This window comes from Arachis hypogaea, chromosome 6 (assembly GCF_003086295.3).
Source record: "Arachis hypogaea cultivar Tifrunner chromosome 6, arahy.Tifrunner.gnm2.J5K5, whole genome shotgun sequence".
NCBI classification, from domain to species: domain Eukaryota; kingdom Viridiplantae; phylum Streptophyta; class Magnoliopsida; order Fabales; family Fabaceae; genus Arachis; species Arachis hypogaea.
Genome location: NC_092041.1, coordinates 97,464,126 through 97,487,252, shown reverse-complemented (window position 1 = coordinate 97,487,252; position 23,127 = coordinate 97,464,126). Strand labels below are relative to the sequence as shown.

At 28.9% G+C, this 23,127-nt stretch overlaps 1 protein-coding gene across 2 annotated transcripts; it reads left to right on the top strand.

Moving 5' to 3' along the window:
• The first annotated feature begins 15,052 nt into the window (after positions 1 to 15,052).
• LOC112697056 (DNA cross-link repair protein SNM1) lies at positions 15,053 to 18,765 on the top strand. 2 transcript variants are annotated; one of them, XR_003151055.3, is made up of 10 exons: positions 15,053 to 15,747; positions 16,124 to 16,304; positions 16,471 to 16,710; positions 16,800 to 16,944; positions 17,365 to 17,499; positions 17,591 to 17,657; positions 17,804 to 17,881; positions 17,981 to 18,033; positions 18,144 to 18,370; positions 18,451 to 18,587. XR_003151055.3 is itself a non-coding variant. In XM_025750042.3 (9 exons), the coding sequence occupies exons 1-9, from the start codon at positions 15,141 to 15,143 to the stop codon at positions 18,240 to 18,242; spliced, it is 1,605 nt and encodes a 534-aa protein (XP_025605827.1). In that variant the 5' UTR covers positions 15,053 to 15,140; the 3' UTR covers positions 18,243 to 18,765. The 2 variants fall into 2 exon arrangements, 1 of the variants encoding a protein (XP_025605827.1); XM_025750042.3 differs by having other exon boundaries at positions 18,144 to 18,765.
• The last annotated feature ends 4,362 nt before the right edge of the window (positions 18,766 to 23,127 follow it).

The following is a 23,127-nucleotide window of genomic DNA, read 5'->3' as shown; positions in this document are numbered from 1 at the left end:
CAATCAACTCTCTTGGGGCCTTGTCACTTGCTTCAATTTTCTCAAAGGCGTTATACGCCTGGTTTGGGATCCCGGTAGCCATTGTAATTACAAACATTGGTGGAGATTCCTGGATCAGTACAAGCACAAGCCACCATGACAAGGAGCTCACCACATGTCCAACTTAAGGACTTTAACTAAAAGTGCTTTGTGGGAGACAATCCACTGTGCTATGATCGTTTCTTTTCATTCTTAGTTATTTTACGTAGTAGTAGTTTTCGCATTTTTTTTGAGTTCTCACTAATTTTCTGATCATGCAGCTATTTTATCTCAGGAACCGAACACCTCAAGCTAAAAATAAAAAATAAAAAAACGTGCACACGACGCGCAAGCGTCGCTGACGCGTACGCGTCAGAGGGGTGTGTGAAAAATAAATTTGACAGAGAGTTACGTAGGAGTGGCACCAGAATGGAGCCTTTCGCATAAACGATCCCACGCATTCGCGTACCCCACGTGTTCGCGTCGTTTGTGATTTTCGCCACTCACGCGGACGCGTCACTGACGCGGACGCGTGACCTGCAAATTCGACGTAAAAGAGTGTTTGGGCAGAGAGTTGTGCTGGCTTGGGGCAGGAAGTGTGCTAGAAGCACAAATTTGATCACGCAGACGCGTCCCTGACGCGGCCGCATCAATTGCACCTTTGGCCATCCATGCGTGCGCGTGCATGACGCGAACGCGTCATATGAAATATTGGTTCCTAAGCCATGCAAACAGAAAGTCGCACGGGCGCACGGCTGGTTTTGCGCGAATCGCACAAAATCCAGGGCACGCGGACGCGTGCTTGACGCTTACGTGTCATTATGGAAATTTCGCGACCCGCGCAAACGCGTGCTGCACGCGTTCGCGTCGCTTGCGCCACACTAGTTCGCTGTCCAGTTTTCTTTCTCCTCTCTCCCAATCCTAATTCTCTCTTATTCTTTTATCCTTTTATTTTTCTTTCCTTATAATATTATCTCTTTCTATTTTCAGTTCTTATTTGCTTGAGGACAAGCAAACCTTTAAGTTTGGTGTTGACGCTTCGCTTAAAGCTTTTCTGTTTATTCCTATGGCACCAAAAGGGAGGCGAATCATCTTTACGGAGGAGCACAACCTGAAGAATAAAGCGACCGTTAGGATAACTAAGGTGGTTGAGTTCCTTTCATTTTTATTCCTCCCCTCTTTTTTCTATGTTATGTTCTGGCTTTCTACTATTTTGCTTTGTTTGTTGTATGATCTTTTATTAGTTAGAATTCTAGGACTAGTTTTTTTATTTCTTTAATGTTGAAAAGATGTTTCATGTACCGCTCACTAAACTTGAATCTAAAAAAAAAAGAAAAGAAGTGATGTATTGCATGAGAAATTGAGTCTAATTTTAAGAATAGTCTCATTTACTTAAAGTGGTGGTATTTTCTGTGATTTTTGAATGCATGATATGAACAGTACATATTTGAATTTGAATCAAGGGATGTTAATGTATAAGGAACATGAATTTAGAGAATTATTATGACTTCTCTGAAATAAACAAAAATTTAATCCTTGAAGAAAAAGAAACAGCAAAAGAAAAAAATATATAAATTAAAAAAATAATAATAAAAGCAAGGTCCAAGGCTATGAGCATCAATGACTAGGGAGGTCAGACATGATTAAAAGTTCAAAGAGTTGTTTTCCTAGTCATATGCTTATGGTGTGACTGTGTCAAGTAATCCTTGAGACAGAACACTTAGAGTCGAGACCAAGTGCGTTTAACAGAGTATGCCAAAGGCTTTGAGCACCACTGTCTGGGAGTAACTGAAAGAAAAATCAGGGCTTAAAGAGAGTCCCCCAGTTAAGTGCTTGTGGTATTTCTGTGTCAAGTAATCCTTGAGACAAAATATTTAAAGTCACGGCTAGGCTCAAGGTGCAAAGCACCAAAGAAAAATAAATTAAAGTAAATTTTGCTATGTTTAAGGATTAAACCGAATTATAAAAGATCAGAGAATTCATAATATTATCCGGATTCTAATTCCAGATGACAGTGACATTCTTCTGATTCAAAGGAGAGTGAGATGCCAAACCTATTCAGGATTGTAGTTATAAACCCCACTATAAAAAGAGACACGAGCTTAATCGAACTCTCATTCTCATGCAAATTCACATCATAAACTTATAGTAGTTTTGGTTGCTTGAGGACAAGCAACAATGTAAGTTTGGTGTTGTGATGCGTGAGCATCTTGTCTATCTTTTTCTAATGAATTTGCACTTAAATTGTTGAGTTTAATTAAGAATTAATTATATTTTAGCCACTATGGATGCTATTTTGAGTTTTGGGCAATTTTATTTATTTTAGGTAGCATTCGGCGAAATTTGACGGAGTTTCTGCAGCACAAGAATCAAAGGAGATAGCGGTGAGAAGCGACACGCACGCGTGCCTGACGCGTGCGCGTGATTTGGAGGAATCCACGGCGACGTGTGCGCGTACGCGTGATTTGAAGATTTGCTCAGCGACGCGTACGCGTAACCGACGCGTCCGCGTGACTTGCGAAGAAGACCAGTGACGCGTACGCGTGACTGACGCGTACGCGTGACATGCGCCACGTGCAGAAAACGCTGGGGGTGATTTCTGGGCCCCATTTTAGCACCCAAGTTAGGCACGGATCTAGTGAAGCCAAGTGGTCTCCACGTTACAAGACGCGAAGTAGTTAGTTAATTTTGATTTAAATTCAAATTTGATTTTAAAATAGGAAAAGATATTATCTTAATTTTAAAATATTAGATTTTAAATTAATTAAGATTAGTTATAAAAAGAGGAGACTTCTCTTCTATTAGGTACATTACATTAGAGGGATTCCATTAGGAAATTCTATACAAATTTACATCTCACATTCCATGAGCAACTAATCCTCCATTGTTAAGGTTAGGAGCTCTGTCTATTTGGATGAATTGATTTTATTACTTTTTCTATTTTACTTTATGTTTTGGATTTTTATTTAAGAATTGTTTTTGCTCTTTATTTTATGAATTTGGGTGGAACGGAAGTATGACCCTCTTTCTATTTGAGTTCTTGTAAAACTTGGAAAAGCTCTTTACTTAAACAACAGCTTGAAAACAATTTCTCCCAAATTTTAATTATCTGGAATTAACGGGATACGTGACATATAATTCTTTTATTTTTGCGTAATTAGAGTTTTTGTGGCATATAAACTGGAATTTGATCATGTAGCTTCTAATTGGAATTAATTGACCAAGAAATTGGCAGTTGATAAATTTTAAAGGAGACTAGAAAGGTCTAAGGAATTAGGGTCTAGTCACATATAGTTTGTCATAAATTAAATCCTACATAATTAAAATAGTTAGTAAAAAAAGTAAATCCGGAAAAATAGATAACTCTGAAACCTTAACTGTTTTCTCAATATTTTATTCCCAATTTATTTAATTGTCTATATTTTTGATATTTTGAATTAGAACTTAAACCTTTTGAACATCTCAAAATCAATTTCTGCTTGCCTAACTAAGCCAATCAATCAATCATTGTTGCTTGATCCATCAATTCTCGTGGGATTGACCCTTACTCACGTAAGGTATTACTTGGTACGACCCGGTACACTTACCGGTTAGTAGTGTGGATTGTAAAATACCACATCAACAGTTTAATTGGTGGCTCGGCCTGGCCAGGTAACCGGGTGACTGGGTTTTTGGTCGAACCGGGTTTGATAACTATGCCAACAGGGACCGTATTGTGTCACGGAAGTAGAGGATAGTGACCGAAGTGGATCGTTTTTATCTTGAGGAGTCGCGTTGTCATTCTGAAAAATGGACAAGAGTCGAGTTGGTAGTTCACTCTACATAAAATTATATAAATTTTTTATTAAAAATTAAACAAAAAATATATATAGTAATTATTGTTATAAATATTTTATAATATAAAAATATTAAAAATAATTAGTATTTGTCTTAATTAATATGGGTTAGTTGAGTAGTCATCTCACTCGTCCGCTTTGTGTGTGTAGCAATCCATTTGCTAGCGATAGACCCTTAATAAATGGAGTATAAATACGGAGTGGATTAGTTCTAAGCCTGTTGAGTTAGAAAATTTATAAAAAAAGTTGTATTTAAAGTAGAACAATTTCTTGTTGATAACAATATTTATGGAAATTTGTCTTTGTTAGAATTTACCTGAGGCAATTGTATTTGTTGTTATCCATTAAAAATTTATATTTTATGACATGATTTTCAAGTTTTTAAACTTATAGATTTATGTTATTGTTGGGATTAAGTAGTATGACCACAATCCAATCAATCATATGTCAAATAATTTATTATTTTTATTATATTAAAATATTAATATAATAAAGTCCTTGATTAAATTTAGAGATTTATTATTGTGATAGTGATCATACTATTGAGAGATAAATCTTTTATAATTTAATCTAAATTGTTCTTGGTTATAAGATTATTAAAAGAACATTAATAATTTGAAAAGATCAATATATATATATATAATGGTCTTTATTGGATGAAGATCAATAGATCTCATTTATTAAATTATATATATATATATATATATATATATATATATATATATATATATATATATAGATGGTGCATATAGAGATATGACCATTGAACTGACTCACTTTGAGAATTTCTAATGGTTATAATTACTGCATATTTGTCAATAGGATATTCTCAAAACGAACATAGTAATAGAGTTTTCTTTGACTTACGATTGTCATAGTAATTAACAATATATTTATTATACTTTGATTCCGGACACCTAATACCCTAAGGTGCTAGTTGAATGGACATTGGGTCTGATTTAAATACTTGTAGAATTAATGATTAGTCAATAAGAAATTCGTCAACTCTCGGTAAAGAGTTTGAGCTCTATAATTATAATGACTGAGATGAATAAAACCTTGGTCAAGGGGATTGAATGAATGAAGAAATGAGTTTTTTAAGTCCTTCACAGTTCACTATAATAATGGTAACAAATTAGAGTTTGACAATTAAACTATACTCTAAGGGTTAACTAAGAGCTGGAAAGATGGAAGGAATTATACATACTTTGTTCTTTTTAGATTCTTAGTAAAAATATATTACTTCATACTATCGGGTCGTTAAGGAGTGTTGCTCGATGCCAACCTTGATTAGTAAATGCAGTATGACTAATTTACTACCCGCTTAGTATTGAACCTATGGGGTTACACACTAACGAGTGTTCTAATCTTTGTTGTAGAATTATTTAATTATTGTTTTGATTTGATCAAACAAATAATTATATTAATTCAAATAGAATATTATTGTATTATTTGCTAGCACCAAGAATATAATAATAATATGATAATTGAGAATGTTAAATGAGATTTGAGAATAATTAGTTATTCTATTTCTAAATTTGAATTCTAAGTTTGGATGAGATCCTAACTAATTCTATTTCAAATTGTTATGATATGATTCATAAATTTGAAAGATTCAAGTTTAAATAATAAGATATGATTTAAATTTGAATTGTGATTCAAATTTAAAATCAGTAACAAATCTCATATATATATATATATATATATTTAATAATATTAATTTTTTAACTTTTAATTACCAAAAATTAGGTCAAAACAATTAATTATAACTTAATAATTGATTATATATATATATAGTAGAGGAAAAAACGAGAAGAGAAGAAAAAAACACAAGAGTTTTATTCCTTTACCTCTACACACATAAACGGATGTGAGTCTAATTTTTGGAGAATAATTTTATGGTGTGCAAAGAGTTGCAAGAGGTTTCTCAATTTAGATCAGATATCTATTGGTCAAGGATTTGACAGCAAATATTGGTCTCGGTGTGGATACGCATAGAGTCTTCATACAATCGAAGAACAAAGTTTTTACTAAAGTGTCCAACGGTATTTAAATTTGATCGATATATTATTCGAATAAAGTTTAAGCGCAAAATAGATCTTTAGGGTTACTCTTTTTTCTTTCGTTGCGTGTTATGAACACATGGTAATCCTTCGGTCATTACAAAAGCTATTAGATTGATTAATATTTATTGGTAATATTGCCGGAACACCATCGTTGAGTATTAGTTAGTGTGAAGAAAAATTAATAATAATTTTTTTATTTAATATATAATTTATTCTGTTAAAAAATAAATTAGTATTCCCTAAATTGGTAAATACATGTTCTTTCAATTTCTATACTATTTTATTTGGCAATATTTACAATTAAAGAATAGCAAATGATCACACTATCCTATAATAATATAATGTACAAAATAATTTTTTATCTTAAAATTAATTTTGATTAGTGAAATAAATTTAAAATATGTTTTTTATTCTCTTACTCAAATTTAAATTTGAATTTAGAATTGATTAACCATAGTTATTAAAATCGGATCAGCCGATTCAATTAAAAAACCAATAAATCAAATTCTATACCGATCCAATCCGATGTTTGAACCGAATAAAGTAGAGAACTAGTACGAATTGGTCAAATTCAAAATGAACCGATGTAAACAGATCAAACTCGTGAGACCAGTCCGACTAAACCGCTAGAAGTTAATTTTTTTTTCAAAATGCTTAGAGTGGGTTTCGAAGCTTATTCTCAACGAAAAATGTGTCGGTCACAACCACTAAGCTGTTATACTTCTTGTTAATTTATTTACAAATTATAATATATATATTTCATCAAATAATTTACTTCTATTTAATTTATTTTGATTTTAGTTATAAATTCACTTATTTTTCTTTTCATAATTATATAATATCTATTAATATTTTTTTTAATAAATACTTGTAGTATATAATAGTATAATAGATATAAATTAATTAATAAATTATTAAAATTTTTAAATAATAGTTATTTTAATATAAAAACAAAATAAAATATTTATGATAGAGTAAAATTAACAAAATACTTATTGTTCCTATTCCATATTATTTTAGAATAGCTAGATATTCTTAAAATGTTAGTGAAAATATGTATTTTAAATTTTAATTTTAAATCTTTTACTATTTTTTATTTTTTATTTACATAGGATTGAGTTAACCAGTTCAACCAGTAATCTACCGGTTGAACCAATGATCCCATAGTTTGACGATTGAATTACCGGTTCGATTCTGACAACTATGTTAAATACTTTGATGATAAATATCTTTCATCAAAGTATTTAACATTTAATAATATTAATTTTTTAACTTTTAATTACCAAAAATTAGGTCAAAACAATTAATTATAACGTAATAATCGATTATATATATATATATATTATAGTACGTAAATAATAATATATAATGTAGTAATTATTTATTTTTTTGATATGACAAATGTATAATATATTAAAAGTTGATTTATTATTTAAATTTTTTTATAAATTTTGTTGTACGTAAAATAGTGATTTTATTTTTATTATTATTTAAAAAATTATTTATAATTTTTTTATTATGTAATTAACTTAATTAATAACCTTTATTATTGTTTTTCTACTAAAAAAGTTTTCGTTTATACTATTTATATATTTTTCAATATTAATAAATAAGTAGGTATTTATACTATTATATTTATTGTTCTAGATAATGACTTAAATTATTATTTTGTATGTTAAATAATATAAATAATATCTTATATCTTAAGTTTATTAAATATTAAAAAGAAAAAATTATTTAATAAATCATATAAATAGTCATTATAAAAAATAAAAAATATTTATTATATATAATAATTCTTGATATATGTAGTGTCATGTATATATTATAATTATTTATTTTAATTATGTGAGTGATTACTGTTATTTTTACTCTTTTATTATATTAGTAAAGAATATTTAAAACAAAAAAGATAATTAAAAAAATAAATTTAATTAAAAAATATCTTGTAAATATATCTAATTTTTACATATCCTAAATATTATAATATTTAATAGTATAATATTTATTACAACATTGTCTCAATATTATTTTAAGATATACTTAGACCATCTTCAGAAAAGAACTCATCCAAATTCCTATTTATGCTCCACTTGTCATAAAAAGTAACTCTACATAAGTTTTTACGTCATAAACAGTATATAGAAATTCAAAATATCTTTCTCTTCTTTAGAAGGAACTAACTTTAGTCTTTATTGTGGTCTCACTTAATTAATTAATTAAAATAATTAAAATTAATGTAATTACTATTTTTTTACAATGGTATTATTAAAATTTATAAATTTAAAAATAATTTTCTATTAAAAAATATTAATATTCAAAAAAATTAATAACTTCATATACAACGGAATGTGAAGTTTTGATTTGGAATTTAAAAATTTGAAGTTTGAGATTATTAGGTATTTAAAGTATGAAAAAAATTTTGTAAGTATAATTGAAAAAAAGAGTTAAATTGGTTTGAATCTATTTTTTTAAACAAAAAATAATATTACTAGAAGTTTAATTTCATAAATTTGAAAGAAAATGAAAAAGAGTAGAAGAAATTATGAGAATAAAAATGTATATAAGTTATATATATAGTAATAAAATATTAATTTATTAATAATAACAATAATATAATATCGGTCATAAATTTTTATTAATATATATATCATATATATTATATAATATATATATACAGCAGTCATATATACATCTCTAACATACATATAATATATAAGAGGTTGAGTAATAGCTCAAATGGCATAGTTTCTCCATACTCAATTAAGAAGTTGCGGGTTCGACTCTCCTATTTTTGGTAAAAAAAAAATACATATAATATATAATATGTAATATGTAAAATAGACAACTTAAATTTGGTTAATATTTTAAATTTTATAAATAAAAATAAACAATCCAACTACAAATTATTTTATAATGTGTAAAACTTAAATTTATGTAAAAAAATTTAATTAATTATGATTTAATATAATAATATAAATAATATTTAATATTAATTTAATATAATTATTTATATTAATTATAATATAATTTAATATAATTAATTATTAAATAATTAATATAAATTATTAATTAAATAGAGATATAATTATTTAATATAATTAATTATTATAATTATTAATAAATTAATTATAATTATTTAATTAATTATAATTTAATTATTTAATATAGTTATTTAATTAATTATAATTTAATATAATTATTTATTTTTAAAATAATTTATCATGTGACAAGTTATTATTAGACCCTCAAGATTCTTTTGAAGATGAACTCTTTTCTCTTGAAATACGTGTGAAGACTCTCTCTTACTCTTCTCCAATAGTTGGTCTTTTTTTCTTTGTTTGAAAAAGGAAAAATAGAACCTTGGAGAACTTCAGCATAAGAGTTATTCTTAGAGTCAGGAAGACCTCAAAACAAGCAAGATCAACCTAGTTACATTTTTAGGATTCTAAATCTGACTTAAGTTCATTACCTTAAGGTCTAATGTGTAACAACCCAGACCACCCACTAGCACGATATTGTTCGTTTTGGCATATAAGGTCTCACGGTTTTGCCTTTGACGATAGAGATGATGGTCGAAAGGCTCCTCGCTAGGCGTCTGGATCTTCAAGTGGAGTAGTCCCTGAGATTTCAGGAGAATTAGGACTTTATTTCAGTAGTCCCTTGGCTTTTCTTTATTCTCTTATTTATCTTCATCTCTTCCTTTTAGGTTTCTTAACACTCAAGTAATTCAATTCCTCGAGCGCTGCGCTTTTCTTTTTGCGAATTTGTTTTACCTGTTTTTCAAGGCTCCTAATTGAGTATCTTTTTCCTTATTATTATGTATATATTTTTACTTTTAGAAGTCGTAATACCATACTATCTCAGTCTTATGACTTAAGTATAAGATTAAGTATAGTAGGGTGTTACATTATGGTATCAGAGCCAGGTTTCGATCTTGGGACCTGTGGGTTATGGAAAAGCCCAGACCACCCGCTAGCACGATATTGTCCGCTTTGGCGCAGAAGGCCTCACGATTTTGTCTTTGACGATAGGGATGCTAGTCGAAGCCCCCCACATTCACTCGTCAAAACGCGTCATGTTAGGGAGATGTATCCACACCCTTATAAGGTATGCTTCGTTCCCCTCTCCAACTGATGTGGGCCTTGCAATCCACCCCCCTAAGGGAGCCCAGCGCCCTCGCTGGCACATCGATCTGGGCTCTGCCTCTGATACCATCTGTAACAGCCCAGACCACCCGCTAGCACGATATTGTCCGTTTTGGCACACAAGGCCTCACAGTTTTGTCTTTGACGATAGGGATGATGATCGAAACCCCCACACTCACTCGTCAAAACGGGTATCTATACCCTTATAAGGTATGCTTCGTTTCCCTCTCCAACCGATGTGGGCCTTACAACTAGGCCCAAAAACTCGCACACCTCCTTGAAAACAAATATAATCTACTCAGTTTTCATCTAATAGTGCTATACATTAGTATAATCACGAGGGAATTAACTTTAGCAAGTTAACAATATGGTGTTTGGTCACGGCAAGAGTATTTTTACAAAGAATTATCAATCAATCATATATAACTTCTGATGAAAATAATATATTCAACATGGATGTTATTTTTAGGTAAAAGATAATAAATTGACAAAGAAAATTTATTACAATAGATATATTCATTTTAACAAATATTCTTCTATCTAATACTATAAAAAATACATTTGTCACCCTAAATTACTACATATCCAACTTCCATTGCCAGTGATAGAATACCTAAATTGAGATATTTTTGGATTGTTGTATTCATCAAACAAACAATCAATCAATGAAATACTCATTCATACCTTCTTATTTTGAGTACATTTTTACATAAAAGAATTATACATTAAAAAAAAAAGAAAAGAAGAGCTAAAATAACAAGAGCAATATAAATGATAATTCTTATAATTTTGTTTGGCCATTTATATATAGAAGACCAAAAAACCATGATTATTTAACAAAATTAATTTATATTTACTGTATTAAATTTGAATAAGTAAGCAATCATCTTATTTTAGTTTAGTCCTTAATTCACATTATTTGAATTTAACTCAATATATATGATTTGATTTGATTTAATTATTAGTTAAAAATATGTTAGGTACCTATTTTATTCATAAATTTATTATTTTAATGACTAATAAATCAATCAAATCAATTAACTAATACACATAAATAGTGTAATTAATTTGGTTTAATAAATTAAGAAAAACTACCAGAATATTAAAAGAAATATATGAAATACTATTAAAATTAATTGGTATAAATTATAATAAATTGTGTGATATTTAAATATATAATTAAATTAATTAATTAATATAATTAATTCATCGTAATGAATTGTATTTTAACGAGTTAAAAAAATAAACAAAAAATACTCTTGTAAGTATGCCACGTCAGTTCTATTATAATAGAATAATAGATAATAAATATAATAGATCATAGATAATATATAGATAATAGATAATAGATTAATATAATTTATACTTATATTTTTTAGAGTTTAAATAGAAAAAATTAAATTAATTTATTAAAAAAATTTAGTATTTATGTTGGTTAAATGATAATAAAAAATATTAAAAATTATTGTTCTTCAAGAGTTTTTCTTTTTTATTTTTATTTTTATTTTATATTTTTATTTTATATTTAAATTATATATAATAAAAACTCATATATATTTATCTTTATATAAAGTTGTTAGTTAAAAATTATAAAATAATTTAACATATTAACTAAATTATTATCTAATAATTTTTAACTATAAAAAAACCAAAGCTGACACATCAAGAAAAAAAAGAAACCACTTCATTATAATTGGACTACAAGTTTTGACAAATATGTTATTTAAAAAATTCAACAACCAAAACTCTTAAGAATAAAAAATACCATCCAAATAATTCCCAAAACAACAAAAAAGACTTAAATGAATCTTTTATATTTTTAAAATATATTATAATTAATTGATTAAATTGTCGAAAATCATAAGAGATATAGAATTAATTTTTCTAATCTAATATTCTAAATTATCAAAAAACAATTTATCAATTCTTTAAGTTAAGTACTAATATCACTCAAATAAAAAATTCTAGATTCGATTATCACTCAAATAACTCGAATGATATAATTCATAAATCACTAATCACTAATAAACTATTTGATTAACTCGACTACTTATTATTAAATGTCAGCAAAGATTTATGCCTCTATATAATTTATTTTGCAACACACTGACAGAACATCCGCAGTAGCACTTTGGCAAAATTCGATGACTGAATTTCCAGGTTCGAATCCTGGCTGCGGAAGTATTTTTTGTTCGTTTAAGATTTTTTGAATTTATGACAAGCCTTTCACTTGTACACTAGCTTTAGTTTTGGTTCGTTTATGACAAGCCTTTCATTTGTACACTATATTTTCTAACACATTTTAAATGGGCGACTCAAGCCCAAATGATTAGCGAGAATGGATATTCTAGGTATATTAAATTTCATTTAAAAGAAAAAAAAATCCCAAATGCTAAAGGGTCATTATTTTTATAAATTTGAATCCACTAAATTGAAAAAACTGATAAAGTGGTAAACTAAAATATTAATTATTATTAATTTTATAATTTTTATAAAATGTGTGTCTCATTATCTTAATTTAAAAGTGATTAATTTTTTATTTGATCACTTTATCAATTTTTTCACTAAAAACAAAAATCTTAATCCTATTTTTATAGTGAAAGAATTCAAGCTAGATTGTAGAAGCATAAAATTGTCATGCATAAGTGTCAGTTTCTAGAACATGACCTTGTTAATAATAGATTAAATCTTTAAAATGGTCTCTTAATTTCACAACTTTTATTATTTTAGTCTCTCAAATTTAAAATTATTTATATTGGCCCCGAAATATAGTTTTAGACACTATATTGGTCCATCGATCCTTTCTAGTACTGAATTAGCGAACTAAGTGTTGGCTCTAACTTGCCACACTGGACATAACCTTTTAACATTTTCATAAGATAAAAATGAGAAGAGAAAGAATACCTTATATAATGTGCAAATCATTATATCTTCTTTCATTTTTTAAAATGACTTTGTTTTTGCCTTATTTAAGAGCTAAAACGAAAAGACGTTATTCAACCATTTATTAATTATATGTTTGGTTGGAAGGAAAGAAATAGAAAAGAAAGAAAAGAAAGGAAAGAAATTGAGTGGATTTTTATTTTCTTTAGATGTGTTTGGATGAAAGGAAAATAAGAAAGAAAGAAATATTATAAAAAGACAATTTTATCCTTGTATTATAAAATACATTAAAAAAAGTAAAGGGGTAATATTAGAAGTTGTGAGAGAAAATAAGTTTTCCCTCCTTTTTCTTTCCAACATTGGAGAGAAAAAAATTAGTGGGTCCACCAGTTTTTTTCCACCCTTTTTCTTTTCTTTCCAATTTATCTTCATAACCAAACAATGAAAAATGATCATTTTCCTTTCTATTTTCTTTCCTCCCTTTTCTTTCCTTCTATTTTCTCTTCAAACAAACATATTAGTGTAACAAATCAGAACTAATTCAACATTCTGTTTGTTGACTCAAAAAAAGTCCAAAAACCAATATAGTTCTTGGATCTGAATTTCAGGGATCAGTAGAGTGAATTTTGAATTCAAAAGATTAAAATAATGAAAGTCGTAAATCTCAAAGACCATTATAAAAATTTAGTCGTTGATATTTATGAGTGCCTCATGTCCTTTTTAAATTATTTTTATGTACTGAAATTACTTTGTCTTTTTTATATTTTATTCTTATAAACTTTTGTATTAAGATAAATATACATTCAAGTCATACTTACAAACCATTAATTATTCATGATAAATCCTCGTGTAAAGACTCTCTTAGACTAGGAACAATATATGATTTTTGATGGGTGGGTATATATATATATATATATATATATATATATATATATATAGACTCCTAAAACTAAAGTAGCATTAGAATTTTTAAGAAGAGCATATGTAATGTTGGAAAATTTCAGCTATTTTATGCATTCATACGAGCTCCAAACACCCTTCTTGAACATCAAAGCGAGATAACATTCACTTCTCAAAGCACCAAGGCTAAATACATTTTCCACTTTTTGCTAGTCATTTTCTGAATTTGCATTTGTACAATACCAAATCATCATCATCCGTCATCTCTCTTTAAACTGCAATAAATATGTTTCTTGAATAAGTTTTGCAGAGAATTACCTTAAATCCACGCTTTCAAACTAAGACAATGTCTTTTCAAATAATAAAATTTTATACTTTTGTGATATTTTACATTGGAAGAGTATCCAAACAACCTTTCACCTAATCTATATCATGACTTCTAATCACACATCCAAATTCCGCTACTTGTGCTTTCTCAAAATTGCTGGCATCACAATTTACCTTCCCCAGCCTCGCAGAAGAGGTTTCTACCTAGCCTTGTTGATCTGAATGAGCTGGCACAACAGAATGCGTGAATGCTCTAATTCATGCTTTCATTCTTGAACGAAAGCCACGATGCGATCACCCGTAATCCGAATTGAAGATTTTCTGGTTGCAATGCCTATAAATTCACCAAATACCTATAATGATAATTTTAGAACCAAAATTACATATTAGTAGCTTTGTTGAATGTGAATTTAATGAAATTTTGAATTATATTATTATTAAAATACTAATTTTAGGTATTTAGAAGTTTATATTGATAATTTAAATAATTTTGTTATTTATTTATTTGAACTGATTCGACTACATTTGAAGCATAATCAAATTATTGAATCTCTGAAATATAATTAATAAATAATTTTTTTTTTACATAAAATATTAAAATATAAAATTATTTTTATTTTATTATAAATTTTTTTAAAAAATAATAACTCAAATTTTAAAAAAAAAATTACCAAAATAAATCTTTAGTCTATAATTCAGTAATATATATTAGTCTATATTTTTAAATAATAATAATTAATATGACTAAAAATAATAAATTATAATAATTCTCTTACATTTTTGTTGCAAAATTTAGGGAGTAAATAAACTTCATATGTCGCGTTTCGCGTGCACTAAATTGATGCGATATATAATATACTCGATCAGTTGCTAACTGTAAAATACTAAAATCTGGTTAATTTTCCCGCTGTTTCGTTTAAAACACTAAAACCAGATATTGTTTGCGCGCCCTCACATAGCCGATGCCGCTATCCGCCGCCACAGCCGGCGGCTCAGTGCCGCCCGCGCTAGAAGAGAATCCATCACCACAAGACGGCGACGGTTACGGCGTTATCGACATCCCCGGCGTTGTTTCACTTGACGAGGAGGGATTCCCGTCACAGATCCCTTACGAAGACTCTCCACCAAACACCGCCGGCGAGCGATCGGCGACATCGGCAGGAAAGAGCAGCTTCGCCGCCGATTTCTATAGCTGCGGTGCCGATTGGTCCTCGCTGTTGTCGCCGGAGGATCGCAGACACAGCGGCGGTTTCGGTTCGGTTCATTCGGCGAAGAAGTTGAAGCAGGCAAATTTGTTTCAGGTTTGGGGATTCAAACGAAACGGCGCCGCCGAATCTGATTCGGCTTCGTCTATTGAATCTTGCAAACCTAACCAATGTGATTCTTTTACCGGTGGAGGCGAAAGCGTTGGTTCTTCTGAGAGAAAGATCGTGAAACCTGAGAATTTGGGTTCGATTTTGCGCGATACGGGGAAAGAGTTCGAGAAATCAAAATCTTCTCATAAGAGAAAGGAAAGCCGTGAAGAAGTTAGAGTGACGCGTACCTGTCCTTTTTATAAGAAAATTCCAGGTTCATGCCAAAGTTCTTCACCCTGTTTATTTTTTTTCCGTTCGTTTTTTGGTTTTTGTTATTGAATTCAACAACTTATAGCTTCTTCAACTGGCCTTTATTTGTTTGATTACCGAAGCATTTTTTTTAATTGAATGCATAAAGCTTCATGTGTGGTAGGTTATTGTGTGTTCTTTGCCTAATCTGTTCTTTGGTTATAATAGGATGATAATATGTCTTAAGAACTGTGATGTGGTTACTTTCAATGTTGGTGATGAAACTAATTTAGTTTGGCAACTGTTACAATATTGAATTTGTTTTCGTTTTTTCTATGAGAAACTAACATTGTAGCAGTGGCTATGGATGTTCTAAATGTAGATTTTTTTTATCAATGCAGGGACAAGCTTCACTGTTGATGCATTCCGTTATGGGTGTATTGAAGGGTGCTCTGCATACTTTCTTAGTCACTTCCATTCCGATCATTATGGCGGCCTTAGCAAGAAATGGTCACATGGCCCCATTTATTGCTCTCCTCTTACAGGAAGGCTTGTTCAAATGTGTCTCTCGGTAAATCCCTTGTAAGAACTTGGAAACCTTCATAATTTTTCGCGTGAACTCTATTTGATATTTATAGGTTGCTCACTTATATAAACAGGGGAAAAAAATTTAAAGGAGCATCTGATAGAGGTTTTAAATCTTCTTTTCTATTGAGTGATTCAATTTCATAAAAATTTGTTGTCATAGGTACATCCACCCTTTGGAATTTAATGTTGAATATGTGGTTTGTGGTGTCAAAGTAACTTTGTTGGAAGCTAATCATTGCCCTGGTGCAGCGTTGATTCACTTTGGCCTCTCAAATGGGCAATGTTATTTGCATACCGGAGACTTTAGAGCTTGTAAACAAATGCAAGCTTACCATACCCTTGTAAATCAACATGTGAATGTCCTTTACTTAGACACTACATATTGCAACCCAAAGTACAAGTAAGACATTGATCTTGTTAAAATTTTGTTTGTTGTTATTATATATGATCATTGCTGTTATGATCCTTAGTGATGATTTTCTTGTGCAGTTTCCCTTCCAAGGAAGACGTACTCAATTATGTTGTCAAAGTTACAAAGAACCAACTTAAAGTGCATCCCAAAACTTTGGTGGTTGTTGGAGCGTATAGTATTGGCAAAGAGTGTGTATATCTTGCAATTTCTAAGGCTCTTGGGGTATGTGGAATTTTCCCCAGTAGATTTATGTCTCAACTATTGTGTGACGTCCATTTGTGTCCTATTCTTATCAATTTTTTGTTTTTGTTGACATGATGTCACAGTAAATTTGCAACATATATTCGTTTGTGAATTGATCAGCTAATGGCTTTGTGACAATCTATAGTAGTATAGTATCTAATATCTAGTGAAAGTTTTGAAGCTTCCACTCTCTTTGATCTTTTTCCGATGCTTGTATATATTGTTTGTTCAAGTTGCCACCCTTTATGGACAACCAATTTTATTTGCATTAGGAATGTGAGGTCCCTGCTCAGGAGTTGTTGGAATTTTCTACTCTAAATTAACTTAGTTGAAGCTTTCAATAACCAGTGTACCTTACTCATGGACTGAATGATCCATTCAACCAATGTATTGATGCAGGTAAAAATTTATGCAACTGCTTCAAGAAGGAAAATTTTGCTGGCTTTTGGTTGGTCTGAGCTTTCTGATAGTCTGTGTATTAATGGAAATAACACATTTCTCCATGTTCTTCCCATGTCATCTCTCAGATTGGAGGTTTGATTTTGTATTGTCATGTTTTAATATCTTAAGTCTCAGTTTATTTATCATCTTATGATTCACCATCCATGTTTCCTTGTTACATTAGTCTTTAAAGGATTACATGAAGACCTACAAGGAAAAATACACAGCAGTATTGGCATTTCGTCCAACAGGTATTACCCATCTTTTGTTGCAAATGTTTTGTAATTGAGGTCAATATTTTGCATTTTCAGTATGTATTACACTCATTTCACTTTAATTATAATAAATTAATAACGGTATTGACTTTTTCCCTTTCCTTTTTTGGTAATTTTATTAGGTTGGACTTTCAGCGAAAAGATTCGCAATGATCTAGAACTAATTAAACCTATTTCCAAAGGAAATATCACAATATATGGTAACATGAGCTGCTGTGCTGCAATTGAACAGCCAACCTTCATATAGAATACAATAACTTGAAATCCATGCTAATGAACTGCCACATGCCTTTTTCTAGGTGTTCCCTACAGTGAGCACTCCAGCTTCACAGAACTGCGAGGTTTTGTTCAGGTCCAAACTTCTTTCGTTGCTACATGTTTGATAAATTATCTAATGGTATCTATGAAATTCTGTATTTTATGTCTTATTTGTGTAAGTGAATTTATCTTACTGTTCCACAGTTTTTGAGGCCTGATAAAATAGTTCCAACTGTGAATGTCGGAAATGCGGCTACTCGAGAAAAGATGCAATCTTACTTCCGAGACTGGTTGAAGGGTTAACGTCTTCTCTCCCTTCAAGAAATTTGGGATTGTAATAAGAGATACCCATTTAATAAAGATGGAATTCGCAGGGGGAATTCGACATCTATTGCAATCTGCAGAAGGCGATACATGGATTCTTTTGGAAGGTTAGCCATCACGATAACATGTTTGATCTAATTGCTGCAACACCTTTTGTTTGTCTGCTTGAAAGAATATCGTCCTGCAGGACTTATATCACGAAAATATAGGATGAAATGTCATGCCTTCTGATATTTGTCTTGTGCGAAGCACTTGCCCATTTTATTGAAGAATCATAGTTGGTACCTAGTTGGAGGTCACAACTTGAATGCAGATTCCCGCCAAGATTCCTACTATTTATTGCAATTTTTTAATTTTAATTTTATTTTGTACAAGTAATATTAGTTAGGTACTTAGGTTCCATGGCTTTGTTACAGCCACAATAGCTATTTCTTATCATCCTTATCTATCAATGGACAACATCTTTCATGATTGCATCTTGCAATCAACCTATTCCTCTTAATATCCTGAATCAAGTGCCACACATCATCTAATTTCTATTTCTAATAGCATTATTTTTTACTTTGATTACACAGCATCTGACCAACTTTACATTGCCAATGATTCAGATTTTTCTATCTTCAAATAAGGTTATCCATTTTGCAAAATACTTCTAACAATACCAGTTTTATTTTAGACAATTTTTTACATGTACCTGATATTGCTACAAATTTAGTTAGTGTCTCTAAGTTATGCCTTGTCAGTAATGTTTTCTTTGAATTTCATACTTTTCATTGTCTTGTTAAATCTCAGGCGACAGAAGAAGTATTTTTTAAAGGCCGACTTAAGCATAGTCTCTACTCTTTTGATAATCTTGCTATTGCAAAATAATCCTGTAATTCAATTTTTTTAAATGTTTTTCTTGCTACTTATAATGCTTATTTTGAACTTTGGCATAGACGCTTAGGACATTCCTCTATTTCTATAGTTAGAAATGTTCTTAAAATGTAATATACCTTGTGATAATAAAGAAAATTCGGATTCTTTCCTTTGTGAACCTTGCTGCCTTGGTAAAATGCATGCTCTTCCCTTTCTAGATTCACAAACTGAACACTAAACTCTCTTACAATTAGTTTTTACTAGTTTATTTTTTCGTGTCTTGCACGAAAAGATTAAATTTAATTTAAATTATAAATATTATTAAGTATTACTATAAATTATATATAAAATTATTAAAGTAGGTTATATTTTGTGATTTTGCAATATTTATTTTTGAAAGCTTTTTGGTCATCTTTATTTACGAGTTGACTTATTTTAATTCCCAAAATTATTAAAAGTTTAATTTTGAGTTATACAAAAATACTTAATTTTGATTTGGTTTTCATATTCACAGTATAATAAATTAGTCAATATAGTTCATTATTTTGAGCAAATTATTTGTTTATCTTTAAAAAATATATTTTTTAGATTTTTTTTATAATAAAAATTATAAATGTATTTAATTACTTTAAATTAAAATTTAATTTTGGTATCTACCACATTTATTAAAGTAAAATCTTTTATATTTTACTTTAAGCTTTTAATTTTATCAATTTTATGATTCAAATAATTTAATTATTAAGTAAATTAATAAATTATCAATGTATAGAATTGAGTAGATTTTTCTTTCAAATAAAATATTAGTGTTATTTATTATTTCAACCCAGAATATAATATGAGGTAATAAATTCAAGTAGGACAAAATAGTATTAACAACTCCTTCAAATGTGTAAAATTTTTAATTAAAGTAAAATGACAATATACTCCGCAACAAAAGAAAAATTAAAATAACCATAAATTTTGTACCAAAAGTAGGATTAAATGTCAATCGAGCGGAGGAAGATTGGGATGAAGATGCTTTCGAACTCTTCGTCCTTGAATTTTGACTTTTTTTCTGTCCTTGTCCTTAATTCCTACCGTAGGAGAATATTACTTTCATTTTTATTCTCTTTGTGTTTCTCGTAGTTCTTGTAAGATCTTATTTTCTATCTCCTTTTGATAATTTCTATAGAAATTCTAATGAATTTTTTTAAAAAATTTAAAATAAAAAATCATTAAATATTGAAACAACTTATAAATACATCTCGTCTAAAATTATAAATTAAGTAAAATTTAATAGGATGGGATCGCCACTCAAATCTACAGTTGTCTCTAAAAAAATTTATTTTCAATCTCTGTCTCCGTAAAAAAATTTTTCGTCTTTAGATCTCTATTTTAAGTAGTGCCAACAGTGATTCTTGTACCTTAGAAAGTTTTGCCACACCTAACTAAAAAGAATAATACATGTTTTTGTTCAAATTTAATCTTCTTAGAACTAAACATTTCCGAAATCCTTAACATTCTCACTAGCTATTTTCTCTCAATCAAGCATACGTTCACTGTTTTCTTCTCTTTAGCATTCAATATTCTAAAATTCTAGCAAGACACAGTTCAACCCCATCAATACAGGTTTATTCAATCTAATTAGAAATTTGACTTGATATTTGCTTGTTCAATTCGTTAATTTTTGTGAGAACGATATCTACTCACCGTAGTATTACTTGAACAATCTGGTATATTTGCCCGTATCCGTGAGCTATAGTTTTCGCTCATCACCCTCCAAAGTAGTATAGGAATTAAAACTTGAATTTTTTCAGAATTAGAAGTAATAGATAGTTATAAAACATAAAATGGCCAATTATATTTATACAATATATAATTTAAAAAATAATTAAAATATTATATCAATTAAATTATCATTTAATTTGTGAAATTAAGTATAAAACTTATTCTTTAACGACGTTATGCTCCGAAAAATCCAAGTTTGAGTTAAAAGTAATGTCATCAAAGTAATTAGTTCTAGGCTTAATTTCACAAATTAAAGGATAATTTAATTAATATAGTATTTTAATTATTTCTCAACTTACATATTATATAAATATAGTTGGTTATTTTATATTTTATAACTATCTATTATTTTTTATTAAGAAAAAATTCAAGTTTTAATTCCTATGCCATTTGAGATGGCTATACTTTATATTAATTTTTTCAATATCAAAAGTGTTGGGAATAAGGAGTATGACCACAATCTAATCAATCATGTATCAAATAATTTGTCATTGTTATTATATTAAAATGTTAATATAATAAGGCCCTTGATTAAATTTAGAGATTTATCATTATGATAGTGATCATAATATTGAGAGATAAATCTTTTATAATTTAATCTAAATTATTTTTGGTCATAAGACTATTAAAATGGACATTAATAATCCGAAAAGATCAATATATATATATATATATATATATATATATATATATATATATAATGGTCTTCATTGGATGAAGATTAATAGATCTCATTTATTAAATTATATATATAGGGATATGATAATTAAAATGACTCACTTTGAGAATTCCTAATGGTTACAATTACCGCATATTTGTCAATAGGATATTCTCAAGATGAACATAGTAATAGAGTTTTCTTTGACCTGCGACTGTCATAGTAATTAACAACGTATTTATTATACTTTGATTCCGGACACCTAATACCCTAGGGTGCTAGTTGAATGGATATTAGGTATGATTTAAATACTTGTAGAATTAATGATTAGTCAATAAGGAATCCGTCAACTCTCGTAAAGAGTTTGAGCTCTATGATTATAATGACTGAGATGAATAAAACCTTGGCCAAGGAGATTGAATGAATGAAGAAATGAGTTTCTTAAGTCATTCACATTTCATTATAATAACGGTAACAAGTTAGAGTTTGACAATTAAACCATACTCTAAGGGTTAACCAAGAGTTGAAAAGATGGAAGGAATTATACTTTGTTCTTCTAAGGTTTTTAGTAAAAATATATTACTTCATACTATCGGGTCGTTGAGGAGTGTTGTTAGACGCCAACCTTGATTAGTAAATTTAGTACGACTAATTTACTACCCGCTTAGTATTGAACCTATGGGGTCACACACTAACGAGTGTGCTAATTTTTGCTATAGAATTATTTAATTATTATTTTGATTTGATCAAATAAATAATTATATTAATTCAATTGGAATATTATTGTATTTTTTGCTAGCACCAAGAATATAGTAATAGTATGATAATTGAGAATATTATATGAGATTTGAGAATAATTGGTTATTCTATTTCTAAACTTGAATTCTAAATTTGGATGAGATCCTAACTGATTTTGTTTCAAATTGAGTTATAATATAATTCATAAATTTAAAAGATTCAAGTTTAAAATAACAAAATATGATTTGAATTTGAATTGAGATTCAAATTTAAAATCAATAACAAATCTTATGCTATATATATATGCCAAGAGTAGAGAAATGTGACGGAAAGAGAATAAAACACAAGGGTTGGGTTTTATTCCTTTACCTCTACGTACATAAATGTATGTGAGCCTAATTCTTGCAGAAAAATTTTATGGCATGCAAAGAGTTGCCAGAAATTTCTCAATTTAGATCAGATGTTCATTGGTCAAAGAGTTGACAGCAAATGTTGGTCTTGATGTGGATACGCATAGCGCCTTCGTACCATCGAAAGAGAAAAAGATTTTTGCTAGCGTACTCAGGTATTTAGGTCTAATCTATATATTATTATTGGAATAAAGTTTAAACACAAAAATAGATCTTTAGGATTACCTACTTTTCTTCTGCTGCGTGTTATGAACACATGGTAATCCTTCAAAAAGTCTCCGTAATAATTTTTTAGATGCTAATGAATCAAAGGATGATTTTAAGGAATTTTAGAAATCGTTTAGTGTTTCTTTTTAAATTTATAAATTTATAAATGTAGATTTTTTGAAATTTGAATTAAAATGCAAAAGTTGAATTTTTATTTTTATTCGTT

Excerpts from the sequence above, each read along its gene's own strand:
- LOC112697056 (XM_025750042.3), top strand. The coding sequence starts at position 15,141 with ATGCCGCTATCCGCCGCCACAGCCGGCGGCTCAGTGCCGCCCGCGCTA. Across the intron at positions 17,882-17,980 it reads AGGAAATATCACAATATATG|GTGTTCCCTACAGTGAGCAC; the intron begins GTAACATGAGCT and ends GCCTTTTTCTAG. Across the intron at positions 18,034-18,143 it reads AACTGCGAGGTTTTGTTCAG|TTTTTGAGGCCTGATAAAAT; the intron begins GTCCAAACTTCT and ends ACTGTTCCACAG.